At 40.4% G+C, this 26914-nt stretch overlaps 1 protein-coding gene across 1 annotated transcript; it reads left to right on the top strand.

The window, feature by feature from the left end:
• Positions 1–554: 554 nt before the first annotated feature.
• Positions 555–22660, top strand: LOC139727357 (ATP-dependent RNA helicase DHX8-like). The gene is made up of 20 exons (XM_071638317.1): positions 555–1050; positions 3721–3965; positions 4772–4857; positions 6088–6622; positions 7408–7566; positions 8610–8756; positions 9652–9837; positions 10613–10760; positions 11717–11895; positions 12518–12712; positions 13253–13525; positions 14301–14424; positions 15363–15544; positions 16561–16701; positions 17340–17633; positions 18383–18511; positions 19161–19357; positions 19880–19970; positions 20813–20901; positions 22438–22660. The coding sequence occupies exons 1-20, from the start codon at positions 957–959 to the stop codon at positions 22658–22660; spliced, it is 3717 nt and encodes a 1238-aa protein (XP_071494418.1). The 5' UTR covers positions 555–956.
• The last annotated feature ends 4254 nt before the right edge of the window (positions 22661–26914 follow it).

Here is a 26914-nt window from a genome sequence, read left to right as displayed (position 1 = left end):
TATGGTGTGTGTCTGTGCGTGGGATATTCAGTTTAATTCAATTTATTCCACATGCTAAAAAAGAATACACAAATTCAATACACATATTGACAGGAAACCCATCCATTGATTTATTTTCTTGATGTCTTTTGGTGTACTTTTGTGTATTTCTATGTACATGTCTTGCAATATCAAAAAGAACGCAATTTTTTTATGGACAATAGAGTGAATGAGACAACGATCATTAATCAATCAATCAGAAAAAATAAAGATAAAAGTGCTCTATATAGGTCTACTTTCCAACTGACTCAGCTTGTCATGTAAACAATGTACCATCTCTCCATATACGTGCACGCGCAACGCACTGTGTGCACCCAAGAGATTTTTTGGTGTGCACCGTTACCGCACCGTCCTTTGGTAGCAGTGCAGTGGTGGTACGGTACGTCGTGCGTACGGTGCGTTGTACGTTTACCGAGCGTTGCCCATTTCATTCGTGTAAAGTTTACCATGTAAGCTTGCTATCGAAGTTCTGGCTTTCAGTTTCATTATTTCTGTAGTTCAGTCGTAGATGTGTATTTATTACGAAAGAATTTACAGAAGGACCGGCCTGCAAAAACATCTATCTGATCGGGACGGAAAGTGTTCACAAATTTTACTCCTACGGACTCTCTCTGTATGTTGATAAGATAGATGTTTTTCTAGGCATGCAAGAGATCGTGTAGTCCCAGGTATTCGGATATGTGTCAGCCAGTGGGAGACAGTGAACTGACGATGATGACATGACAGCAGCACCACCATTCAGAGCAAATGGACACGTTTTGAAACGATAATACTTTGAGAAAAAAAAAACTAGTAACAGTAGAGGGAAGTTGGACAAAGCTTTTCTTAGTTGTTTAATAATTTGACTCGCCCACTCGCTGTCAATCTATTTGTAGGCGTAGCCGTAGAGAGACCATTCGTATTTCATCGGCAGCATCATGAATGAGTTGGAAAAACTTGAACATCTGTCGCTGGTTTCAAAGGTTTGCACTGAACTGGACAATCACCTGGGACTCAACGACAAAGATCTTGGTAAGTTAGATTACTGGTATGTTACACTACATACAGTTTACTGAAACGACAGTCATATGGAAAGATTTGTGAAGCTTATCTTTGTAAAATTACATGTTGTCGACAAAACTTTATTTTATTTTTAAGTTGTAATGAAGTATCATTTGCATCAGATCAGTGTAAAATTATGGAAGACGTCTTCCTTAACTTATGCCATGGCGTGCGCCCCCCCAATAATTTTTCATACTACTACTATACTATAGTGCTGCACCGTCTACACTTTAATACAGCTGTAAATCTTTAACGCATGCTGCCCATGATTCGACCACAACGCTGTCCAACGCAAAATTTGACTGCCTGCTACGCTACGTACGCATGTGTACGTTGTATAATTTACAATACGCGAGGCCAAATCATGGAATGGGAGGCCGAGGTTGAACCATGGTGCGGGTGCCAATACACTGGTACATGTATGTACACTTCAGTCCGGGAAACCCGCTCATGAGGACCGCTCCCGCGTATGAGGACTGCCCCCGCCTCATGAGGACCCCGGGGTTCCTCATACTGACCCCGGGGGGAAGTCCTCACGAGGACCCCTATTCACTTCTTTTTCATCTTACATCTGATGTATAAATTGTCGCAACTTTGCACGGTGATTTTTTGTTACACACACATGTCCACTATCCATGATGAAAAGAAGAAAAAATCCTATCTGTTTTTTTCTTCAAAAGTCGAGTTTTAATCAACCGATGCAGAGCGCCCATCAAAACACGGGCGCCATCGTGTTCGCACTATGCCAGACTGCCGCACCTAGTGGCCTGGGGCCTGTCTTATAAAGACTTGTGATAGAAATCAATCACAAGTTTCTTGTGAGCTGCAATGCAAGTTGCGATTGATTTGGGGACTTGTGATTGATTTGGAGGCTTTATAAGACGGGGCCCTGATCCGTCTAAATACAATTTATTTTCGGTGCTTTTTTTTGCGGCTCGCACATCTCCGCGCGCGAATCAGCCTCGTGAAGCTGAAGTCTGACATCTTTTCACACAAATTCGCAACGAGAAAAATGAAATCAGTACTAACCTGATCTTGTACATATATTCCAAATTACTATTCCACATTGATAGAGTAGGTGGGTACTCCAGTTTGTTAGCAAACTAATCTCTTTGTAGGTATGACGAGTTCACTTCCTTCGTCAATTCCGCGCCGTCCGCTAATTTTTGTCAGTTTTGGCGCTTTCCTGGAATCATCCCGCGGTGCGACGTCACATCACATCACGCATCCAGCACATCCAGACACCGCGCAAGCTGAGAGATTTTCAGAGCGAACTTGCGCGCTGTGTGTATGTGCTAATGGGGATGCGTGATGTGATGTGACGTCTCATCGCGGGATTCCAGAAAAAGCGCCCAAAGTTTAGCGGACGGCAGAATTGACGAAGAGAGTGAACCCATCATACCTACAAAGTGATTAGTTTGCTAATAAACTGGAGTACTCACCTACCTTATCAGTGTGGAATAGTAATTTGGAATATATGCACAAGATCAGGTTAGTACTGCTTTCATTTCTCTCGTTACGAATTTGTGTAAAAAGTTGTCGGACTTCAGCTTCACGAGGCTGATTTGCGCCCGGAGAAAAAAGCACCGAAAATATTTAGACAGATCAGGCCGCTAGGTGCGGCAGTCTGGCATTTTGCGAACACGCTGGCGCCCGTGTTTTGATGGGCGCTCTGCATCGGTTGATTAAAACTCGATTTTTGAAGAAAAAAACAGATAGGATTTTTTCTTCTTTTCATCATGGATAGTGGACATGTGTGTGTAACAAAAAATGACCATGCAAAGTTGCGACAATTTATACGTCAGATGTGAGATGAAAAAGAAGTGAATAGGGGTCCTCGTGAGGACTTCCCCCCGGGGTCAGTATGAGGAACCCCGGGGTCCTCATGAGGCGGGGGCAGTCCTCATACGCGGGAGCGGTCCTCATGAGCGGGTTTCCCGGACTGAAGTGTACATACCAGTGTATTGGGGGGGGGGGGTTGGGGCGGTATGCGAGGGAGTGTAGCGACCGAGCCCGAGTGAGCGGAGCGAGCGAGCGAGGGGGGGGGGGGGGAGGGTGTGGGAGGGGGGTGTTCCCCCTCCCACAGTAGGGAGAATTTTTGAAAATCTGTGTGTGAAAATGGCGTTTTCTTGCATCTAAAACACCACTATTTTTGGTATAGAGGTCATTGCCAAATTAGAAATTACAAGTTTAAAAAAAAAGATAAGATTTAAAAAAAAAAATGGTCCCCAGATTTTTTTTTTTTTTTTTTTTTTTTTGGGCGGGGAGTTGCAACCCCCCACCCCCCCCCTCTACAATGTAGATCCGCTTCTGATAAAAAGTCTTGCCAAAATGCAAGATACAATGCAGTCTTCTTTGCATGCACTTTTTGGTTATACACTGTGTTTGTTTTGTGTTTTGTTTGTTTTCCTATGTTGAGTGTCGCTCTTGAGTAAACATGAAAATGATGTACATACTGACTCTACTGTATGATATAAATGTACAAACCATGCAGCAATGTAGTGCTTAATTTGGAAGAAAAAAATAGGAGAGGAATGATTGGTGCCAAAGACATTGTGCTCCAAATTTTTACAGTTGTAGTTTGCTTCTGTCATGAATTAACAAGATACATGTTGGTTTGTCTTGTTTCTTCCACATCAGCTGAGTTCATCATCAACCTTGCAGACAAGAATGACACACTCGACAGCTTCAAAGAGGCGCTGGCGGAAAACGGGGCCGACTTCCCCGAATCCTTCACGGCCAACCTGCTGCGCCTTATCCAACACATGAGGCCCAAGAAGTCGCAAGAGGATGAAGATGAGGCCGCGTCTGCCCCGAAGACCAAGGCCGAGCAAAAACGAGAGGCTTTCCCCGGATTGTGTATGCCGGACAATCCAGAGGTCGCGGTGAGTATGGGATTAATGTGTTAATGTGACAATTAATATTGCTCGTACACATACAATTGTAGATGGCCAGAGATCTGAGTTTCTTGCCTGAATTTTGCAGTGCAAGTAAATATTGTATTTGTGGCTTCAGTTGGGCATGGTACAAGGAAAACAAACTGTCCAAAGAGAAAAGAAAAGAAGCAGTCTAATGGAATACACTGTTAGCAAAATTCTGTCAGCACATGACTGAAGATTGAAGAATACAAATGTAGTATAATGTACCCGTCTCATACTCAAGTGACACAATGCTGAGCCTCAAATACAATATCCTTTGGGTTATTTTTCATCAATCTTGTTATTTGTGTGTGTATTGGAGTGTGTTTTATCATGTATACGTATGACAAAGTGCACAGCCGTATGCTGATATACGTACATGTTGTAGTATGCAAGTGGTCCTTCATCCATCAAAATTAGAGAGTTTGTACATACACTGTATATTACAATGCATCAGTACTGTGTACTTCCAAGAGCAGCAGTGCTTTAAGTAATGTATCATTGTAATTTTGCTTGCCTTTCTTCTTGAGGTTGTTAACTATTCAGTGGACAAAATGAACAAACAAACAAAGCATTTAGAAAGTGCTAGCAATATAATTACTACAGTATTCATTTGAACTTGTTCGCAAAGTTTTCAGGAAAATTTAGTGATTGCTTTACTTTGGTCCCTTATTTTCTGAGTCTTTTAGCCATCTGTTGCATTTCTGCTGTGTTTGAATGCAAATGATATCAGTATTAAGTGAGGATGTTTTTCTCTCCTATTATTTCCCCAGAACATGTTGGCTGAGGATAAACAGATAGCCCTGGATGCTATGGATGAGCTGGAAGCACTCATGCCAAAACACATTGCAGGTGTCATGTGAGTATTGTAATATAACTATTGATCACTGTGGATATCAGTAGACAGGTCTGCTAATTACACTGTACATATACAGAGCATGTATATCAAAAACAGTAATATTGACAGTGGTTGGAAAGTAAATGATAGTTTTGTTTTGTTTTTTGTTTTGTTTTTTGTTTTTTAATAGCAATAGTACTAGTGACTATCATTACAGTGTCTTGCAAAGCAGAGCCTTGGAGATGAGAAATGTCCAAACATGTAGTAGCCAGCTTTGTCAGTGTGGTGTGAAGTATCTGTACTGTGTGCTTGTACTTCACACTGTGTACATGCTGCATGTAATGCTGTATATCATCAAGATTTTGAGACAATTTGGCTTGTGATTAGATTTGTGATTGGGATCTGCAGTGATAGACCTACGATTTACTAATTCAGGAAGTATCATCCCTTTTGAAGCAGTGAAGTTCACAGTTTTCTCCACTTGAGGAGTATACACTACAATGCACCTGTGCTATATTTGGGTTACATGTACTTTGCGTATGTTCATAATCTTGTGCTTATCATTTGACTGATAAATTCATAAATTTCATATAGAAGCACCATGGGATAAATATTGTATACAGTTCAGCAGTAGTGGACCTGATACGGACCTTGAAACAGAAATTATGACATTCTTTCCTCTGACATCGTACACATTGTACTTGGTGTTTGAACTTTAGAATGAAATGACCAGTTGGTTCTGATTTGAAAATCATGTGAGACTTTGATATCATAGTAAAGACCAGAGGCCTTGGTCTGGGCTTGAGAAAATTGTCCCAAACAAAAACTTTGACATGACTGAAGCTTTGCTTTGCTGATTGAATAGACTCAAGCTTATTGGACCTTAGCTGCCCATGGTTGCTGATTCGTGCATTTATATGATATTAGATTGTTTTCATGCTAGATCGCCATTTCTTATTATATTATATAAGCCCAAATTGCAAGTTGATCATTGTTATTTTGAAATAAATATGAATACTCGTGTATTTTCTTTTGTCACTGGGGCAGCAACTACATGGTGTGTGCACACACCATGTTAGCAAAAGTATGGAAGTGTAACATGACTTTTCATACATATTCATTGCACATGCTCATTTTTCCTCTTTCACACATCATGTATCCCATATTTCATATCATTTTTGTTTCGTCTATTTTAGATCCAACTGTGCATGACATTTACATCTGAGTACCTTTGTTTGTGTGCTCTTTCAGAAAACAAGAGCCAGAGGGGGAGGATTCGAAGAAATCTGTCAAAAAGAAAAGCAGGAGCAGGAGTAGGAGTGGCAGCCCTGATCACAAGCGGGACAAATCGCACAAGAGCAAACACAACCACAGAGACAGGGACAGGGACCGGGACAGGGACAGGGATCGGGACAGAGATCGGGACAGGGACAGGAGGAAGAGGAGGTCACGTTCCCGTTCCCGCAGCCGGGAACGGGATCGCAGACGGAGCCGAAGCAGGAGCAGGGACAGGGAGCGGGACAGGAGCCGTAGAAATCGAAGCCGCAGCCGCAGCAGGGACCGGGACCGGGACAAGCGAAAGTACCGGGACCGGGATGATGGGAAGGACAATGAGGCTGACAAGGGGAAGGACAAATACAATGACAAGTTTGTAGATCGTCCCCCTTCCCTGGAGCCAGAGGTTGGGGAGATATATGATGGGAAAGTGACGAGCGTGATGCATTATGGGTGTTTTGTGCAACTTTCACTCAGGCGGAGATGTGAAGGGCTTGTCCACATATCTGAGGTAGGTCACAAACGTCTTCACTACGTCAAATTTATGAATGTAGTTGCAAAAAATATCAATGCTTTATAAAAAATATGAAATACTTCAGAATCCCTTAATTATCTTAATTTATGTTCTGTTTACGTGGAAGCGTATATCATTTTGATTGTGTGATTCAGTTCTATTCATTGAAGTTCATTTGAAAATCAATTCTTTCTGCTACCATTGGAATTATGTTATTTCTAATTTGAGTAGTCTTTTGTTGATGGAGCATTGAGACATTGTGGAAAGATACCAGGTATCAAGTTATCAATCTTGCTGCATTAGATATTGGTGTTGCCATGTCTATCAGAGCAGATTACTATCATAAACAGTGATGATGCAAGCACTGACTAATGATGATGCTAAAGATGGTGATAGTGACAGAGATTTTGGTAGTAATGATTTCGATAATGATTGTCATGATATGGCAATGATTATGATAACAGTGATCATGTGAACTATGTATGTCCTTGACATTATTTTTCACTTGAGTCTTAAAATGCTATTATGCTTTTCTCCTCAGTATCTTTTCTCTGTAACATTAATTTAAGAGTTACATGTTGCATCAGAATACTTTTGAAATTTTGTGTGAAATACATACGCTTCTTTTGCAAAGGACAGAACATCAGCAATGACAAATGGCTTTTGGCTTTGTTTAGCTCTTTAGCAACAAAGAAGTTAAGATGGTTGCAAAGCAGGGCAACATGATAGCATCTAAAACTATTCACACTTTATTCATCTAAATTCTATTATGTTTGTTACAGCTTCGGAGAGAGGGTAGGGTCGCTGATGTGAATGATGTGGTGTCAAGAGGTCAGCAGGTGAAGGTCAAAGTGCTGTCCATTGCCGGGACCAAGATCCGCCTGTCCATGAAAGATGTGGACCAGAGCACAGGGGAAGATCTCAATCCCATCAAGGCCAAGGTAAAGATTGATCAGTTTTCAGTGACCATTCTGCTCTAGAAGTTTCTATGACAGTCTTGCAGCAAAAGCAATTGACTTTGATAGATGGAGTAAAGTGAAGGAAAATGGGACAGTCAGAAGATCTATTGCAGTCATACAATATATTACCAAAGTAAGATATAGAGCAGCTTTAAGTAATCAGTGTATCATTTAAATGTATCCAGGTAACATAGATTGTACAACATGGTGTATTTTGCACCTAGCCATTTTCATTAATTGATATGGTTTCAGCTATGTTTATCTGTGTTATAGCTCAAGGTCCTATTCATTGCAGATTTTGTACTCATATACATCAGTGATTATGTACAACTGTACATTGTAGATAAATTATATAATCACTACAAAGTTTACGTTTCTTACAAGTATGACACATGTATTTCTATACAAGATGTGACCATTGACTACAACACCTTGTTTGTGATCCAAGAAGACTGAAATGGTAATGCTGATAAAGGTACTAAATGATTTGTTTTCATTTTGTTTGTTCCATTTGACTAAACACATCCTTTTAGTATTTGCACATTACTGACCTACAGTGTAGCAGTGGCAGAAACATTTCTAAAAGGGGTTTTAATAGGGCAATTACCCCTTGGACGATTACCCCGGACCCTTCCCCTGACCTTAACCCTAACCCTAAACCTAACCCCAACCCTAATCTTTACTCTAACCTTATTACTAATCAGTATTTAGCCATGGGGTAATTGTCATCGGGGGTAATTGCCCTGATAGTATTTCTAAAGGTGTGTCGCACTATAAGCTCTTTCTGGGTATATGAGTGGAATCATAGCAATTAGTCAGCTAAATTAATTTGATAGTGTGGCTGCATGTGATGAGACAAATTTGTAGGTTGGAGATGAAAAGCAACAGTGCACCTGTCCAACAATCGCTCAGTAGGCCTGGAGACTGTTGCCCTTGGAAACTTCATCACCAAAGTGCCTTGTTTATCCATCTACAGCTGTATGAAGCTAGTTCTTCATTGTGTCTGACTTTTTCTGTGTATTCAGAGTGCACCAGAGACCAATGAGGAGGAGGGAATCAACCCCTATCGTCCTCCTGACCTACCCCTCGTCAACCCCCCGGACTCCGATGACGTGGCCATCCGCAAGAGAGTGCAGAGGGTGACATCCCCGGAGAAGTGGGAACTCAAACAGGTTCGTGATCAAACAACCATGGAGTCCCTTTCTCTCTCTCTTCCTCTCCTTTATTTGTGTTTGCATTTGTGTATAATGTTGTCTTTTTATTATTTTTAGTCCATCAGTCAACCACTCTCGACCATTCCTTGACCATTAGGAACCATTCCCAACCCATGGTCATGGGTGCTACATCACCTCACACCCATGACTTCTGCTGTACCTCCTGCACATTTCAGTGTTTTTATGTTACTCCTATTATTCATTCCTTGTAACATCCAAGATACTTGTTTGCTTGCCAGTTTTATGTTAGTTTCAAGTTTGCTTGTGGTCTCTGTGATGAATCCCCAGGAAAAGGTTTAGCATTGTAACTCACCTAAAGCGGGTCACCATTTTGAATGTGCAATAGAAGTGAATTTGTAAGGTTTTGAAACTAACAATTAGAAAAATTGTCACAAACTTTCCTGATTCTCTGCACTCTTTCAAGCAAATATGACAGCATTGGTACAAAAAAAAGAGAAAATCTGCATTTTCTTACTAAAGTAGATTGTAAAATATGGATTTCGCATTACATGCCCCCTTCCCCACTGACAGAGAAATGCTGAGACTTTCTGACTTGTCAAAGCAGTAAGCAGCCTTTTGTAGGAATGATAAGGTTGTTGGTTTTACCTTGCTGAAATTCAAAGGCCAAAGTCTGACTTTTGCCTCATTCTCATAGAAATTACATCAGGATCAAAACATTCATACTCTTGTGGTACATCAACCCCTGTTAAGTTGTGTGGACTATGAGCTGTGCAACATACTGTTCATGCAGGTTGCAAGCAGACATATTTGTAAAGTGGTATACAGTATAGTCTTTCTTCTGATGAAGTCCATAAAATGTTGTGATATTGTATTTTTTGCTGATGACCTACAGATGATGGCAGCAAACTGCATTGACAAGGCAGACCTGCCAGACTTTGATGACACCCTTGGGATTCTGGCCAAGGAGGATGATAACTCAGACGAGGAGGTGGAGATTGAGCTGAGAGAGGAGGACCCGCCTTTCCTCAGGGGTCACGGCCGGCAGAGCGTTGACCTCAGCCCAGTCAGGATTGTCAAAGTGAGTCCAGAGGAAACGATTGCCCCTACATGGATTTGCTAAGATGTTGGTTGTGCGACTTGGTTTGGAAAATCTATGCTACCTGCAACATGATGGCATTAAGTTTAATATTGCAACCTGGCTGTTGGTACTCCATCAAGTGTAGGATTAAAAAACATCTGCCAGACCGAATTTTTTATTTTTTATTTTTTTTTTTTATTGAGGATGCACAATTTCAAACTCGGTCACAATGATGTTACATTTTGAAAAGATTATACTGTAATGTTGTTGTCTTGTAAAAAGTGTTAGGCTCTGCACATGTATGCTCTCTGTTCAAATTATGTCACATCTTTCTTTCTCTGAATCAGACAATCTTACAGAAGAAAACTGATTCAGGATGTACTGTAAAACATGATATATTTGGGGCATGAAAATTGCGTGAATTGGAGCCAACGGCCTTTCTCGCAGCATGAAATTTTCATGCCTTACCACTGGCATCCAATGCATATTGTGTAGACAAGAACTTTTGCGTGCATTTTAATTTCACGAATGTTGCCGCTCGCGAAATTTGTGAAATTAGAATGCACGGGAGCATTCCCTATTTTACAGTACTTCTTCCTAAATGTCATCAAAATTTGTAATTTTTGTAATACTAATACTATAGAATTAATGCAATGCTTATTTGAAGTAGTGCCAGTAAATCGCATACATCTACAATGTGTAGCACTTGCAGTCAGGATGGTTATTTGTTGATTGACTAACTGAGACCATAACTCCCTACAACCTATTTTTTTAGAACCCTGATGGGACACTTTCCAAGGCAGCCATGATGCAGAGCGCCCTCGCCAAGGAGCGACGAGAAATGAAGCAGGCTACCGAGAGGGCAGCGCAGGAGAACATCCCAACAGGGATGAACAAGAACTGGATCGACCCCATGCCGGAAAGTGAGTGGTCCATAGAGTCTTTTCTTATGGTCACGTTCCGTTGTCAAATACATAATGTACACTAGCACATCAGAGTCTTATGACATAACAAGATTTAGTAGCAATGATTGATGAAAACAAGAAGAGTTTGATCGCAAAAGGAATTAACTCCATTCTTGTCAATTCAAGATGTTTGCAATTCAACCTGCTAAAAAGCATAGAAAACATTAAAGGGAATCCAAACCCAAAGAGAAATGTGGATTGAGTTAAAGCAGCAACATTAGTAGAACACATCAGTGAAAATTTGAGAAAAATCAAACAATTGATGCAAAAGTTATGAATTTTTAAAGATTTGGTGTTGGAACCGCTGGGTGAGGAGACTACTAGAGGTTATGACGTGTAAGTGGACAACAATATAGAGAAAATAGGAAGAGAATTCCACGCAGGAGGTCGTAGGTTCAAATCCTACTCGAGTATGTACGCCCATGATTTTTTATCATGGCTGCTACTAAAACACCGATCAATTCAGTGCTTATTTACGTCGATGTAGGACAATTTGTCAATCAGTTGCAATATGATAACATTTCGACAGAAGAATTTCATGAACTCTAGTAGTCTCCTCATCTAGCGGTTCCAACACCAAAATTTTAAAAATTCAAACTTTTGCATTGATTGTCAAATATCCAACTTCCTTTAGATTCTCCTTGTCTTTTCTCCATATGCCATGACAGTTTTCAGTTGCCTGAAGATGCAGAGATCTGTGTTGATAATAAAGATGCCATATTTTGATGGCAAGTGTTTTTTTTTTTTTTTTTTTTTTGTAGTCTGGCTCCATGGTATTTTTTTTTTTTGTAGTCTGGCTCCATCATTTCTCACCTTGCTCCATTTCAAACCCTTGCTTGGCTTCATAATGTCGACCATTTTGATTTGTTTTTGTCTCTGTGTCAATCTGTTCGCCTCTAACTCTAAACCCACAGGTGAGAGAACGCTGGTGGAGAACATCCGCAAGGCCGGCATGAGCAGCCAGGAGCTTCCGGAGTGGAAGAAGTCGGCATTCGGAGGGAACAAGGCGTCCTACGGCAAGAAGACTAAGTTGTCCATCGTGGAGCAGCGACAGAGCTTGCCCATCTTCAGGCTCAAAGTGCAGCTAGTTCAGGCAAGGCCTTGAAACGAGGAGACCCTCAATTCATCGTTAATGCATACTTGTTTTGGGATTGTATGCAGTGGTATACACAACTGTCTTCGTAGGAGAACTATGCCCAAAACTGATCAAAACGTGTGTGTTCCAAGGTCCTTTGTGAAACGTGCACAATATGGAAAAAATGTCTGAAGGTTATTTGCCAGCAGTCGTTACATCATATTTCATACAATAGTTCATTTAGCTTAATTTTGAAGACTTATTTCTCTAGAAAGCACTCTTTTTGATGTACACATACGCTGTGTAACTGTTACTGCCACATGATAATATGTAATTAGTGTTGCGCTCATATGCTGATTTTGTTCGTGTCTGTTTGCCTTCAGACCAGTCCACTGAATATCTCGTTTGGATTTCACATCAGGGCTAGAACAGAGAATGAAATATTGCTGACTACATACATGTACCAGACATGGCAGTTAACCCATGCTATGTTGCTTAGAGGCGAGTTTTGCATCTTATGTTGGTAGGTTCCTCCTGTCTGTTGACAAGACCATACAAAGACGCTTCCACCCCTTGCTTATACAATGTGTAACTATTTGACCAATTCGTTTTCCGATTCTCCTCTTGTTGCATCCGACAGGCAGTGGATGATAATCAGATGCTGATTGTCATCGGTGAGACCGGCAGCGGGAAAACCACGCAGATCACGCAGTACATCGCCGAGTCGGGCTACACGGTGAGAGGCAAGATTGGCTGCACCCAGCCCCGCCGAGTGGCCGCCATGTCTGTCGCCAAGAGGGTGTCGGAGGAATTTGGTTGCAGGCTGGGGCAAGAGGTAATGCTTTGGAATTCAGACAGACGGAATTCTGTCTTCAAACAAGAGCTTTGAATATCCAAAATATTGTGAATATCTAATATTTCACAGCGGACTTCTTTTTTCATGCTCTATTGAATGTGTACAATAAACAACAAAGCACAAGTTTCTTCAAACATATATTCAAATTGGTACACAAATGCCCATGTCTGCAAAATGAAAAGCAAATTCAGTTTACCAAAACTTTGTGCTTCTATTTTTCTGCTTTTTTTTCATTTTGGATGGGACACTCATTAAATGTGATTTTTTTTTTCTGTACAGGATTACCTGATGCAGTTGTTTATGATGTTATTTGCTCACAGATCTACAGATTGCATCTACTTCTGTGGAGTTTTCTTTCTTTTTTTTTTCCTCCTTGAGTGTAAAGTTTTAATTCCCTGTGAGGGTGGGTCAGTCCAGTTGCTGTAACATTGCAAGTAATGTGCATTTATCCCTATTTGTTGAGTGGATATTTGTAATCATGTCACACATTTTTGTTTTAATCCCGTCCCCTCCCCCAAGGTGGGTTACACCATCCGTTTTGAGGACTGCACATCACCCGAGACCAAGATCAAGTACATGACGGATGGTATGCTGCTGAGAGAGTGTCTGATTGACCCTGACCTCAGCCAGTACTCTGTACTCATGCTGGACGAGGCCCACGAGAGAACGATCCACACCGACGTCCTCTTCGGCCTGCTCAAGAAGGCCGTCCGCAAGCGGCCCGACCTCAAGCTCATCGTCACCTCGGCCACCTTGGATGCCGTCAAGTTCTCCTCCTACTTCTTCGAGGCGGTTAGTAGTCATTCCATGGAGCGATGATTTGTGTTGGTTGTCCTGATGATGGGGATGATAATTGTGATGATGATGATGACGGCGATGATTATGATGACAATGGTGATGACTGTGATGATGACAGTGATGATGAGGGTGACGGTGGTGGCGATGATATTAGTGATGATGATGGTGGTATCGACAATGATGGTGATAGTGATGGTGGAGACGACGATGATGATGATGATGATGATGATGATGATGATGATGATGATGATGATAATGATTGCAGTTGTGATGATGATAGTACTTCTATTTACTTGATTCTGACAATAACAATGCAATGAAATTATATAATAATACTGATAATGCTCAAAGTTTTTTAAACATATCTAACACCGGCATCTAATAAACACTCTTCTTTTTAACTCAAAATTTTGTCTGTCTCATGCTTGAATGTAGCAAGTCCCATCCAGGGGCTCATAAAGATGTTGGAAACACTGTCTTTCAAAAAGAGTGCTAGTATCTCTTTAAGTCAATCGGAGCATTATCCTCTATTTTTTTGAAAAGCAAAGTTTAGATTTCAACTGTGGAGACAGTATACAGTGCATTTCTTTTACAAGGTTTGATATTTTTATGTGGTGTTGGTTTTTTTTTTTGTGTGTGTGTGAATGATATTCAACTTACAAAATTTGCAAATTTGAAACCACCACCCAGTATGTTGCCTACAAATTATAAAAAAAAAAAGGAGTAGCATAAAAGATGAGAACAATCATAATCTTGTTCACACCTGCAGCCAATCTTCACCATTCCTGGTCGCACATTCCCCGTGGAGGTCCTGTATACGAAGGAACCAGAGACAGATTACCTTGACGCCTCCCTCATCACGGTCATGCAAATTCATCTCACAGAACCTCCAGGTAGGATGAGAAGAACAAGTCTGGCTTATCTATTTTTGTGTCTGTGTCTGTGTGCATGTCAGTCATAATGTTGTTGAGGAGGAGGGCGGTGGTGATGGCTATTGAATGAAAACGGTGACTTTGGCAGAAGCATACTATGTAGTGTAGCAGTGGTAATGAAAACGATGTTGTTGTTGTTTTTTAAACATGAGTGATAGACATGTCATTGAATTAGTTACCTATGTAAAGTGGCAGATTCCACAATGAATATAGTCATGATGATAATTAACTATGTATGGTAATGATTATTATGACTGATTTTTGGTAAAGCAGGGCAATGATTGTGCAAATAAGTCATCTCCATCTTTTAGTATAACCACCACTGATATTAAGTATATGTGCTGGTATACTAGAAAGTGCATGGAGATCAATATCACCACCATGCATCCATGAGAATATTAGTAATTTTCCTTTCAAACCGAGTTTGAGTTTCAGCATTGTCCTTGCACTGTTCAAGGGTGCATGTACCTATATTTTGACAAAGTGTATTCATTTATATGAATAAGGTACTAGGATTGTGAGAGTAGACACAAGAATGAAGACTCTTAAGACTGGCAAGTTTTCAAATATCACATGACTATCAAAGATACTTCTCCCACCAGCCCAGGTGGGCATTGGGCAAGGGCCGCATGCTTCAGGGGTCAAGAGCCCATTCATTTGTCTTCCTTGACCATGAGTTTTGGTTGCCCAACCTGCGTTGGCCAGTGGGTTTTAGTCGCCTTAATGTTTTCGTGGTAATCATCACGTCTTCTGACTGGACAAAAAGAGTTCATCATAGCCAAACTTCCCAGTTACAAACTAATTGTTGTGATCCTGTTCAAATTCCCTCCGATCCGCTGCCACCTGCGTCCCACTCGTGGTCTACGTTCCTCTCTCCCATCATCCTCTGCACCCCAAAGGGGACATCCTGCTCTTCCTGACGGGTCAAGAGGAGATCGACACGGCATGCGAGATCCTCTTCGAGAGGATGAAGTCGCTGGGCCCCGAGGTTCCGGAGCTGATCATCCTCCCGGTCTACTCCGCCCTCCCCAGCGAGATGCAGACCAGGATCTTTGACCCTGCCCCGCCCGGCAGCAGGAAGGTCAGTGGTCCTCATGACTATGCGCTACATTGTTCCTCTTTGCTCTTTTATGCATGACTTTGGACTATTTGATTATGCATTTTTATCTCTATGAATATGCAGAATAGAGACTCTCTTGCAAGGATGTGAGAAAAGTGTTGGGATTGACCGATTTTCCTTCTCTCCTAGTTCTGAATTCTTTACCTGTTTTCTTAATGTTCAGGAGATTTGTAGTACAATTTGTAAATGTAAAAGTGGCAGAATGAGTTTGTTTCATCTACATGTACAAACCTGCAGTAAAGGGTTATCTTGCTCATTTACTACACTGTAGGGACTCTGTTCATTCCCCAGTGACTGTAATTGGACCTATCGGCTCCTGAAAATCATACAGACATGGTCTGTCAATTATAATGTGATCTCAAAAAACAAAACGAACAAAAAAAAATGTATCCCAACTGGTTAGGTCTCATCCTAAGGTCAGACCCATTTTAGTTATTCAATTATATGGGATCCTCACTTGGCTGTCTTTTTGGCCTGAATTCATGAAGGTGGCTTAAATTTAAACCATGATCTGAAATAAATGAGAAATAGGTGTACCTCTGACATGCACGTATCAACATGTGTTTGAAACTGGACGTCTGTTTGCATGTATACGCAATCATATTTATGCAGAAGGAATTTGCATAAATCATTGTCTAGATGTAAACTATGTGAATTTGGGCCTTTATGTTTAATTTGTGTTTAATGTCATGGAGTGGTGTGCTTTTTCAACTGACAACAAGTGAGATAGAAGTGTTGTGCATCCTGGTATTCAACACATGCAAGCAAGAGCTATTCCTGCTAGATCTATATTTCTGTTGTCATTGCCAAAATCTTATTGATAGAATTCTTTTTTTTTTCATCTGTACATTTTTGTTGGATGAAAATACAGCTCAAATCAAACCTGTACAACATTTCTTTGTTCAACAACAACGGAAACATATATTAGCAATTCGGCTAAGTCCTATGATGGCATTATGACTTGTTGTCATCTGCAGGTTGTCATAGCGACCAACATTGCCGAAACGTCCCTCACCATCGACGGCATTTACTACGTGGTAGACCCAGGATTTGTGAAGCAGAAAGTCTACAACTCCAAGACTGGCATGGATCAGCTCGTTGTTACACCAATTTCACAGGTGAGGTATCTGTGTTATGAAGACATAACCAGAACATGATACATACAATGTAGCTCTCATCTTGCATAGCAATCGAACCACTGTTTCCGTCCATATCTTATGAAGAGTTTATGTAAAGCGATGCTTAATCTTATACATGCTTTGCTGACTTGTGTTGATAACCCAGGAAAAATGTCATAGGTGTCTGGATATTTGAGATATGAGTTGCCAATATTTTGCAGCTCTGGGATGTTCTGTTATCATGGAGATCCTCTGTTAAGCATAGGTATTACCCTAGATTTATGTCAAATGCTGTTTTCAGTGTGTTTAGAAAGATGTTATTCAACTTCCCTTATCTACTCTAGATACTTCTAGTGATCAACTGTGATGTAATGTAGAGCATAGGTAAATAGAAATTATGTATGTGTTAGGTGTGTATGTGTGTGTGCTTGTATATAGTTTTTGTGTGAAATGTTTACTACTAATGTATTGTAAGTGAAATATCTTGTCTGGCTATCATGTTTGGGACACTGCCTTTAAGGATTACAGGCCTGAGAAGATCAAATATAGTGCTGCAAGTTATGATGCTCCATTTCCTTAGTTTGTATTACTATCAACTCAGCAAACCTTCCCTCTCCCGACATGCAAACTTCTCTCAGGCCCAAGCCAAGCAGAGGGCCGGGCGGGCCGGCCGCACAGGCCCGGGCAAATGCTACCGACTGTACACCGAGAGGGCGTACCGCGACGAGATGCTGCCCACGGCGGTGCCCGAGATCCAGCGCACCAATCTTGCCAGCACCCTTCTCTCCCTCAAAGCCATGGGCATCAACGACCTGCTCGCCTTTGACTTCATGGATGCGCCGCCCACGGAGACTCTGATCACGGCCATGGAACAGCTGCACTCGCTCAGTGCCCTTGACGATGAGGGGCTGCTTACCAAGCTGGGCAGGAGGGTGAGTCAGGCACCTTCAATTCTTTATCCAGGCTAGCCTCTCCATTGTTTCCACTGCTCTACCAGAAGGCCCTGTCATTGTTATTACCCTACTATTGCCAGGTAGCCATTTGTACACCTGCGTCGAGAGGGGATGTGGTGGGTAAAAACGTCTTGTCAAAGGACAAAGGTAGTTGAAGGGATCTGAACTCTGAACCTCCCATTGAAAGTCAAGAGAGTGTCCACTATGCCACAATTTCTTGTAGCATAGTTTGTAAGACTAAATGTTTAACTGTGGTTCGCTCGTTGAATTGTGTGATTGTTTTTGTTGTTGGAGAAGAGTGGAAATTGCCTTGTATATGGGCAAAGAGTAAAATCAATTGATATGTTGGGACTGTTGAGTGTCAGTGGTAATGATTATGTCTCCATGTTACTGAAAGTATTATGATTTATAAAATAAATGGGTTCTATTCTTCTTTTCGAGGCCATGCCAACAAATGATTAAAGGGTTGTAATTTATCATTTCCATGCTTATTAAATCTCAAACTTTTTTTTTTTTAATTGCCATGCATTGCAAATGTCATAGCCAACGAAAGTTGACACTTCAAATTTCACAATGGCTCTCTCTTAATAGTATGTATATAAGGTGGGCAAACCATCAATTAAGGGGTTGGCTTGGTGAACAGTATTCAGTCAAACATGTCTGTGATGATGAGACTACACAACCTATAATTTTACCCCCTCTGTCCCCCCTCCCCTCCCCCCATCCAGATGGCTGAATTCCCGTTGGAGCCTATGCTGTCCAAAGTTCTGATCATGTCGGTCCACCTGGGCTGCAGCGAGGAGATCCTCACCGTGGTCTCCATGCTCTCCGTGCAGAATGTCTTCTACAGACCAAAGGTACTTGTGGTGTCATCCGCTCTTTGTTGTATGGAGCTTGTGCAGATTTGTGCCACCCAGTGGTATGCTTAATCCCCTCAATGGTACATTCGGAGTGATGGATCCTGTTGAGTATTGATCAGAAGTAGAATTAGAAGAAGTAGTGTGTGTGCTTATTTCATGCTTAAAGTAATCTTACTTTATATACAGAGGTAGAGCAATAAATGTGTAGTCATAATGGCACTCTCTCTCTCTCTCTCTCTCTCTCTCTGGAAAAAGGTCATCTTTACTCATGTTGCTTGTCTTCCAGGAGACTCACAAATGTATTGATACGACTATTTCAGAAACAGAAGATGATCAAAAGTAGAGGCACTAAGGGTATTTTTTTTCCACTTTCATCGTGTCACTGCCATGCGATAGCTTCAGCTCATTTAGTAGTGCTGCTACCCTTTAAGCATTGGGTTTTTATTTCTGTTTTTTTTTTCTTCTTCTTCTTTTTACCTGGTCTGTGATAATACAGGGCAGAAAAAGGAATCCTTCTGATGGAAAATTACTGGAAAAGAAAAAAAAACACACAAAAAACCAGAGTATAGTCTTACACATTGTCCCTATTCTGAGATGCATAAAATATGATTGTATGAATTGTTGTTGTTGTTTTTTTTTTTCAAAGGACAAGCAAGGGCTGGCTGACCAGCGCAAGGCCAAGTTCCACCAGCCCGAGGGTGACCACCTGACCCTCCTGGCCGTCTATAACTCCTGGAAGAACAACAAGTTCTCCAACCCCTGGTGCTTTGAGAACTTTGTCCAGGCACGCACGCTGCGCCGGGCCCAGGACGTTCGCAAGCAACTCCTTGGCATCATGGACAGGTAATGGTACCATTCTTGCAGCCGTGACACTCCATCCACTGTTCAAGTGTGCTTGGATCAGATGAATAAAGTTGACCACAGAAAGGAGTTGACCACATTAGATTATATTGAGTGATGATGTCTCCAGGTTGCAGTTCAAGGTGGAGCTTTGGCCAGGAATTAGGAGCTTCTTTGTCTCTTTATAGTGATGTGAGATTTAGTACTTTGTGTTCTAACATTTTCAAAACACATACCCTCCACAGATGGTCAGTCCTTCATAGTTTCTAGCAGATGTTGCTGTTGTTTCTTTTTATTTCAGACCAAACTTAAAAAAAGGAAAGAAATTGTGGAAAAGAAGGGACGAAAACATGACACCAGTCTTTTCTTCGTGACATTAAAGCCTTGAATTATTTCTCGAGGTGATATGTTGGGAAATGTTGAACTGGAATCATTATGAACACATTGTGAGAATGAATATTGTATATCACCGTGTCATGTTCTCCTTACAAATATATCTTGCTGCTTTATGATCCCTTTCTTTAGACACAAACTGGATGTTGTAACTTGCGGGAAAAACACAGCCAAGGTCCAGAAAGCCATCTGTAGCGGTTTCTTCAGGAATGCAGCGAAGAAGGTAAAGCTATAAACATCAGTTTCCCATTTCTTGTTTCTCTACTTTTTGTTTTGTTTGTTTGTGTGTGTGTTTGTTTTTTTGAGAGGACTAGTAGTCATTCAATGAACTTAAGAAACTGAGAGCACAGTGATTTTGGAACATGTGGCCTTTTTGCTCCCCCCCCCCCCCCCCCCCCTCTGTGTTTAGTGAAATCATTCAGTGAATATCTATTAACCTAGAGTTTGCAGAAAATGCCTTTTCCATACTAGCTGCTGGATGTAAAATGAACTCGAGTAGAGGCAGTTGCATTCATACTGCAGTGTTTCACCCAAGCCAGTAGAAATCTTGCAGTGACTGGTGCACTTCTGATGTACTATTACAGAAGCGTTCAGATTTTAATCATGAAGGGCATCATTACGGCAGCTGTCTGTGTGATGATATGATGTGAAGACTGGATATTAGTTGTAGTTTCTTGAGTGATGGGTAAGAGACACTGTGCTCAGGGAATTGGAATGGGTAATGCATGCTGCCCAACCATTCTGAATTTGGAGGAAAGAATCTGAATTTTGACCATTCCCAGCTCTTGTTTCAATAGGAATTTCCTCTTTTTTGTGATGGTTTTATTACACACTTCTGTGGCAACTGCTTTTTCTTTCCTACTTGTAAGCAAGTTCATTCTTTCTTTTTTTTGGTTAGAAAGGTTAGGAGGTCTGGGTAATACCTGTGTAGCAATGCTGTCAGAAAGATATGCAACAGTATATCATCCAGTATCTCCAATCTTGTTTTGCAGAGAATGTATCTGTAGCCATTTTAGAGAACTGAACATCATTAAGGTCATGTTTTGTTGGTTGCCATGGCTACAGGATCCACAAGAAGGCTACCGCACTCTGGTAGACAGTCAAGTGGTCTACGTGCATCCATCCAGTGCCCTCTTCAACAGACAGCCGGACTGGTAAGTTACCCGTCATCGTTATTTGTCTGGTTGGGTTCACACATTTTCTTTATGGATGAGAGACAGTTTCTGTAATGGTTTACAACTCATGAATGTACAAATTATTTGATAAGATTTATGACAAAGAAGATGAAATGCAGGCATTAGCCAGGGTATTTTTCACTCTCTCATTGCGTCTCTCATTTAGTTGTCCCTGTAATAAATGCATCATGCGAATCACAGTGCTGCAAATCCTGATGTATATCTATGTTTGTTTGTTATCAATCCAATCTGACTTGTAGCAGAATGTAACCATGAAGCTTATAGATATGAAGAAAGCTTTTATATAGTGCTTTTTATTGTGCTGTCGTCTCATGCATTTGAGATACTTTGATATCAGTTCAGGCAAGCATCACACCTGAATTTTCATTCTGGGAAATTTTTACTCTCAAGTGTAGTCGAGAGTAGTGACTAGAATGCAGATATAGCTGTTACTGAGGTTGTTGAAACACATTCCTGTATGTTGAATGGTTGACATTAAATGCATGTGCCTGTGCATAAGGATTTACCACATTTATAGCATAACAAGGTGCTGCTGGTCCTGTCATTTTCATTATGCATTTCCTGTACAGTGCACTCCCGTTATAACGAAATGCTCAGGACCGGCAGTTTTCTTTCGTTATAACCGAACAAGTACAATATATAACGAAAACAAGGAAACTACGTACATATCATATTCTGTTTGCTGAATACTCATCATACACCGGAAAGCTATGTGAAATGTGATGGGATAACTGTATCACAATAATAAACGCAAGTTCCCCTCAGAAACTGTGTGTGACACAAAGAGCGAACACACAGTGGTGTGAAGCGTTCACCCATGCAGAGACGCTATAAATGCTTGTTCCGCTAGGTATTTTCGAAAGCAATTTGCATTTCGTTATAACGGAGCACATTTCTTTTGTTTTTCTTTGTCTGTGGCGCTCGGAAAAGACTTCGTTATAACGGAAATTTCGCTATAACCGTGTTCGTTATAAGCGAATTTTTTACCATAGACTTTAATGGTGATAATTTTGGGACCAGAAAATTTACTTCGTTATAACGAAATTTCGTTATAACCGTGTTCGTTATAACGGGAGTGCACTGTGTAATCTACATAACTTTGACTCTTATCGTGATAGACAGTCTGTGTGTTGTTATGCCTTGGAGATTGCCTGTCAAGTTGGATATACATCACACCATGTAGACACAAAGTCATATTAATGACATCTGACTTTAAATAACTATCACAGAACAGCTGTTTAAGAATTCCATCAATGTTGTAAATCATAGCCCATATTATTCTTGTATTTGGCTTCTGCAGACTAAAACTGTTGTAAGAAATGAATTAATCCTACGTGTAATGAGCATTACCAGTGATTTTGCAATTTATGCATTTAGCCCCCATCACTTAAACAGCCATCATGTTAAGTGACTCCCGTCACTATTGTGACGCAATGCATTGATGCCTTCCCTCGCCCACACCCTTCCCCCCCCCCCCCCCCCCCCTCTCTCCAGGGTGATCTACCATGAGCTGGTCCTCACCACCAAGGAGTACATGCGGGAGGTGACCACGGTGGACCCCAAGTGGTTCGTGGAGCTCGCAGCCTCCTTCTTCCGCTTCTCCGACCCCACCCGCCTCAGCAAGGCCAAGAAGCAGCAGCGCCTGGAGCCTCTCTACAACAAGTACGAGGAGCCCAACGCTTGGAGGATCTCCCGACAGCGGCTGCGTAGAAACTAAACACCCATCCTCTCTCCTTTTCTTCAGCCCCCCTCTTCCATTACCTCAACTTTATACGTATCTACTGCAGTGCTGCCAAGTCTCCCTGATTCTGCAGGAGTCTCCCTGAAAATGTCAAAATCTGTTCATGTTTGAATAAGAGAATATTAAAATCTCCCTGATTTGGGAATTATTTTCGCCCTCTGAAATGCACGTAACACACAGATTGCAGATTACTGTGTGGAATCTCCCTGATTTGGATGTGAGAATGTTGGCAGACCTGCTACTATATCTCTCTTTTCATCATACTGTAGAAGTTGAAATGCTTGTGTCCTCAATTTCCCACGCTTGTTGAAGTGAGATAAATTTCACAAGTCTTTAGTGTCATTTTCTGTTGTAAGTATCAGTATTATGATGCAAATTCACATGATATAGGTATGATCTCCTAAACCACACATTCACACATGGTGTTTTCATATCAGTATTGCATCACAGGACATGCACAAAGAGTTCCTCACCACAAAACGGTTTGCAGTTATGGTTACCTTAGAGGAGGAGTCATTTCCGTCTAGTGGGAAGTCCTCTGTTTGTAACCTTCCCATGGCTGTTAAAAAGTCAAAGTTCATACTGATCTCACCTTAAAAATGATCAAAGCCTTTTTTTGAAGACCCCCTTCTAGTTTCTCTCCCTGTCCCAGAAATATCTTTCAGCTCTCAAAGAAAAATTAAAAGAACTTTATTCATCAATGGAAATTAATTAATTCATTTTTTGCAGTGATTTTCCTGTGCTGATATGTCCACCTCGTAAATCTTCATTGGTGAAACATGAAACATGCCTGGGTATAAAAGTGTTGGAGAAAAAAAGAAAAAAACAAAATCAAGATTTTGATTTAAAGAGGTATCAATTATTTTTGACACTGTACAGAAACTTACATAATTCTTTATTTTTATTTTTTTTTGGATAAATTTTGTTACCCATGAGAACCTGAGACAATTATAGTTGAACAGTATCTCAGACCCTGAAGTAATGAGTCAGGGTTTTTTGCATTGATTTTAATGATGTGTGTTATCATTTCTATTGAAGCCTTTGTACAGAATGTAAATGTACTGTGTATTTGAAACACAGAGGAGGACCTTATTTGGTGACTTAAGACTGTAACATGCATACCAGTATATACATTACAATTGCTCACAGCTTGGGTCCAAATTTCATTTGTGCTTGTGCAGGTGTAGCAGACATTGACTAGGGAGTGTTTTGCATCTGAGGGCATTACAGAATGATCTGGAGATAAATTTTTGGGAGAGTTCCAAAACATGGTTATAGCTACTATTTTGAAAGCTAATCTTGGTTTTATTTTTGTTGCTATTACATTCCTTCTCAGGCATTGTGTAGTAAAAGATGTGGTAAGAGATGAGTGAAATGCATTAAGTTGTGATGAAGTGACAAGAGCGAAAGGAAGACAATTGTGAAGACCTTAATCTGGTGTGTCAAAATCAAGCACAGTTTCGTGTAATATTACAGTGACAAGGAAGCCACCTGACAGACTTTCAAATGCAGTATGAAAAAATATAATGAGGTACACCCCGTAGAGCATGTGTTACTTGACTACTTTTGAGGATAATTCTAAAATACTTTGATTAAAAGATGTGTGTAAGAAACCATTTTCATAAACTGCTCAAAATAAGCTAAGATTCTCATTTGATGTTCAATTGTTTGTCTGTCAATCACGTTTTGTACGTCAACTACCTGAAGAGAAAGTCATTTTCTTAATGCAGAGTGACATACATGTATTGTACTTTCTTTCTCTATTAAATGTATAGTTATGTATTAAATGATTTGTACATAGAAATGAAATATGTTTTGGTTTTTCTTTGTGTGTGTTTTTTGTTTTGTTTGTTTGTTTGTTTGTTTGTTTGTTTGTTTGTTTTTTTTTTTTTTTTTTTTTTTTGGGGGGGGGTAGCTGTTTCCTTTTCACCTCAAGGCTGATGGGGGTTTCAACATACCTCACCTCTTTGTACCTCTAAAGACCGATCTGACCTAGCAGCAAAATCCGCTATCACTACGCTGTCCCATGTGGGCATACATTTGCTAATGCATGATATATATTATGACTGGTGTGCGCCCGTCAAAATATATACATGTTTCATGCGTGCAGCATATGTGTGCATAACTTGGACACCGCAGGTACATTGTTATGGTGGATTTTCTGCCTGGTCGGATCGGTCTGTTCACACTGGCCCAAAATGAGACTCTTCACATGAAATGAATATTTGGAAATTTAGCAAATTGTGAAACAACATGAACAAACAAATGACAACTTGATACAGCATAATTACTGGAAATATGGAGATGTTCAAAATCACATTTCTTGTTTCTTCTCCCCCCCCCCCCTCTCTCTCTTTCTTTTGTTTCTATCCCCCTCCTTCCAGCTGCTTGCCTGTCTGTATCTCTTTATATCTCTCTATATGTCTCTATATCTCTCTATATGTCTCTATATCTCTATATATCTCTCTATATCTCTCTATATCTCTCTCTATCTCTCTCTATCTCTCTATATCTCTCTCTATCTCTCTATATCTCTCTCTATCTCTCTCTATATCTCTCTATATCTCCCTATATCTATATCTCTCTATATCTCTCTCTATATCTCTATATCTCTCTATATCTCTTTACAGTGCACTCCTGTTATAGCAAATACACACGAGGTAAACAGTCAGGTCCGAAAAGTGTTATCTACATCTCTTTTATCATACTTTATTTGTTAATCTATAAGAAAACTTTCATGATTATAATGAAAGAAATCTGCAGGTCCCACAGACTTTGTTTTTATGAGTGTTGCCTGCATCCATCTGTTTATCTGTTTATCTTGTACTCTTTTTTTTTTTTTTTTTGACCATCTACATCTTTGCTGGACTCATGCCCATATGTCTTAGTCCAGTTTCCATCCTTTCTCCATCTCACAACATGTATCTCTTTCTAACCCAATGCAAGATCCTCACTGGTCTGGTCTCGCGACCTTCTTGCTCACGAATCTGTAGACGCTGATACATGCAGTGGACTCGGGTTATAACGAAGTCCGTGGAACTGGCAGTTTTCTTTTAATTCGTTAAATCGAAGTTTCATTATAAACCAACAAATAAACAATAGAAATACTGTATATAGAGTGGATAATGTTGCGGCCTGAATATTTACTTCATTGTAAATCGGAATTTTGTTGTAACTGTGTTCGTTGTAACGCGAGTGCACTGTAATTGATCCGTGTATGTCTAAAAACTGAATACAGTTGACTCCCGTTATAATGAAGTCCTTAGGATCGCCAGTTTTCTTTCGTTATATTGAAATTTTGTTATAAGCGAAACAAATAAACAATAAAAAGGCACAGATTGGATAACGTTGCAGTCCGAATTTTTACTTCGTTGTAACTGGAATTTCGTTATAACCGTGTTCGTTATAACGGGAGTACACTGTAACACAAAAGAGAGCCCATAAATAGTTTGCTTTCAGTAACCTTTTTAAAGTCTCTTTATTGTTGCATGCACATTTCATACATACACATGAATACAAACGTACACGTACATACACACATATATAGTTATATATACATATAAATAACAGATAAAGAAAGAGATAGACGTACATGTTATACCTCCACCTGGCACGTGAAGAGAATTACACATGTATGTACGTCAAATAATGATATCGGTGCTTTATAATGATACATTGTAGTATCACTGTAAAAAAAAAAAAATGCACTCCAATTTACCACGACTGGACATGTGCATTCTAACAATAAAAAAAATTGTGTTTTACACAAACCCGATGGGGGCAATGGTAGGCCCCAAGGACTTTGTTATAACGGGAATCGCCTGTGTTCTATGAGTATACCATGCATTATCAGTCGCAGGAGCTAGATCTGTGAGAAAGCCATGACATAGAAGAAAGATAATTTACTGCAACTTCAGTTTCCAGAAAATAGAATTCAAGTTTGCGGAATGTTTACGGGGTACAATAGCTATGGCGTAGCCTACCTTGTAAAACACATTGGCAAATAACTCGTTAACAATACGTCTTTCATCTTCCTCTTGTAGCTGTTTTCTTACACACAAGAAAAAAAGTTTTAGTATTAATTTAATACAGACCAGGTTAAAGGGATGGGTATAGTTTTGGTTGAGGTGGGGCTTCATATCTTTCTTTTTTTTATTTTTGTGAGGTAATAAGTAACTTCTTGATAGATATGAAAGAGCCTACAATTTTAAGCTGAATTGAAATATTGTT

Source organism: Diadema antillarum, unplaced genomic scaffold, assembly GCF_040938485.1.
Source record: "Diadema antillarum isolate AM-2024a unplaced genomic scaffold, OU_Dant_1.0 seq00000127_RagTag, whole genome shotgun sequence".
Classification (NCBI taxonomy): Eukaryota; Metazoa; Echinodermata; class Echinoidea; order Diadematoida; family Diadematidae; genus Diadema; species Diadema antillarum.
This window is presented reverse-complemented; position numbering and strand designations above follow the sequence as displayed.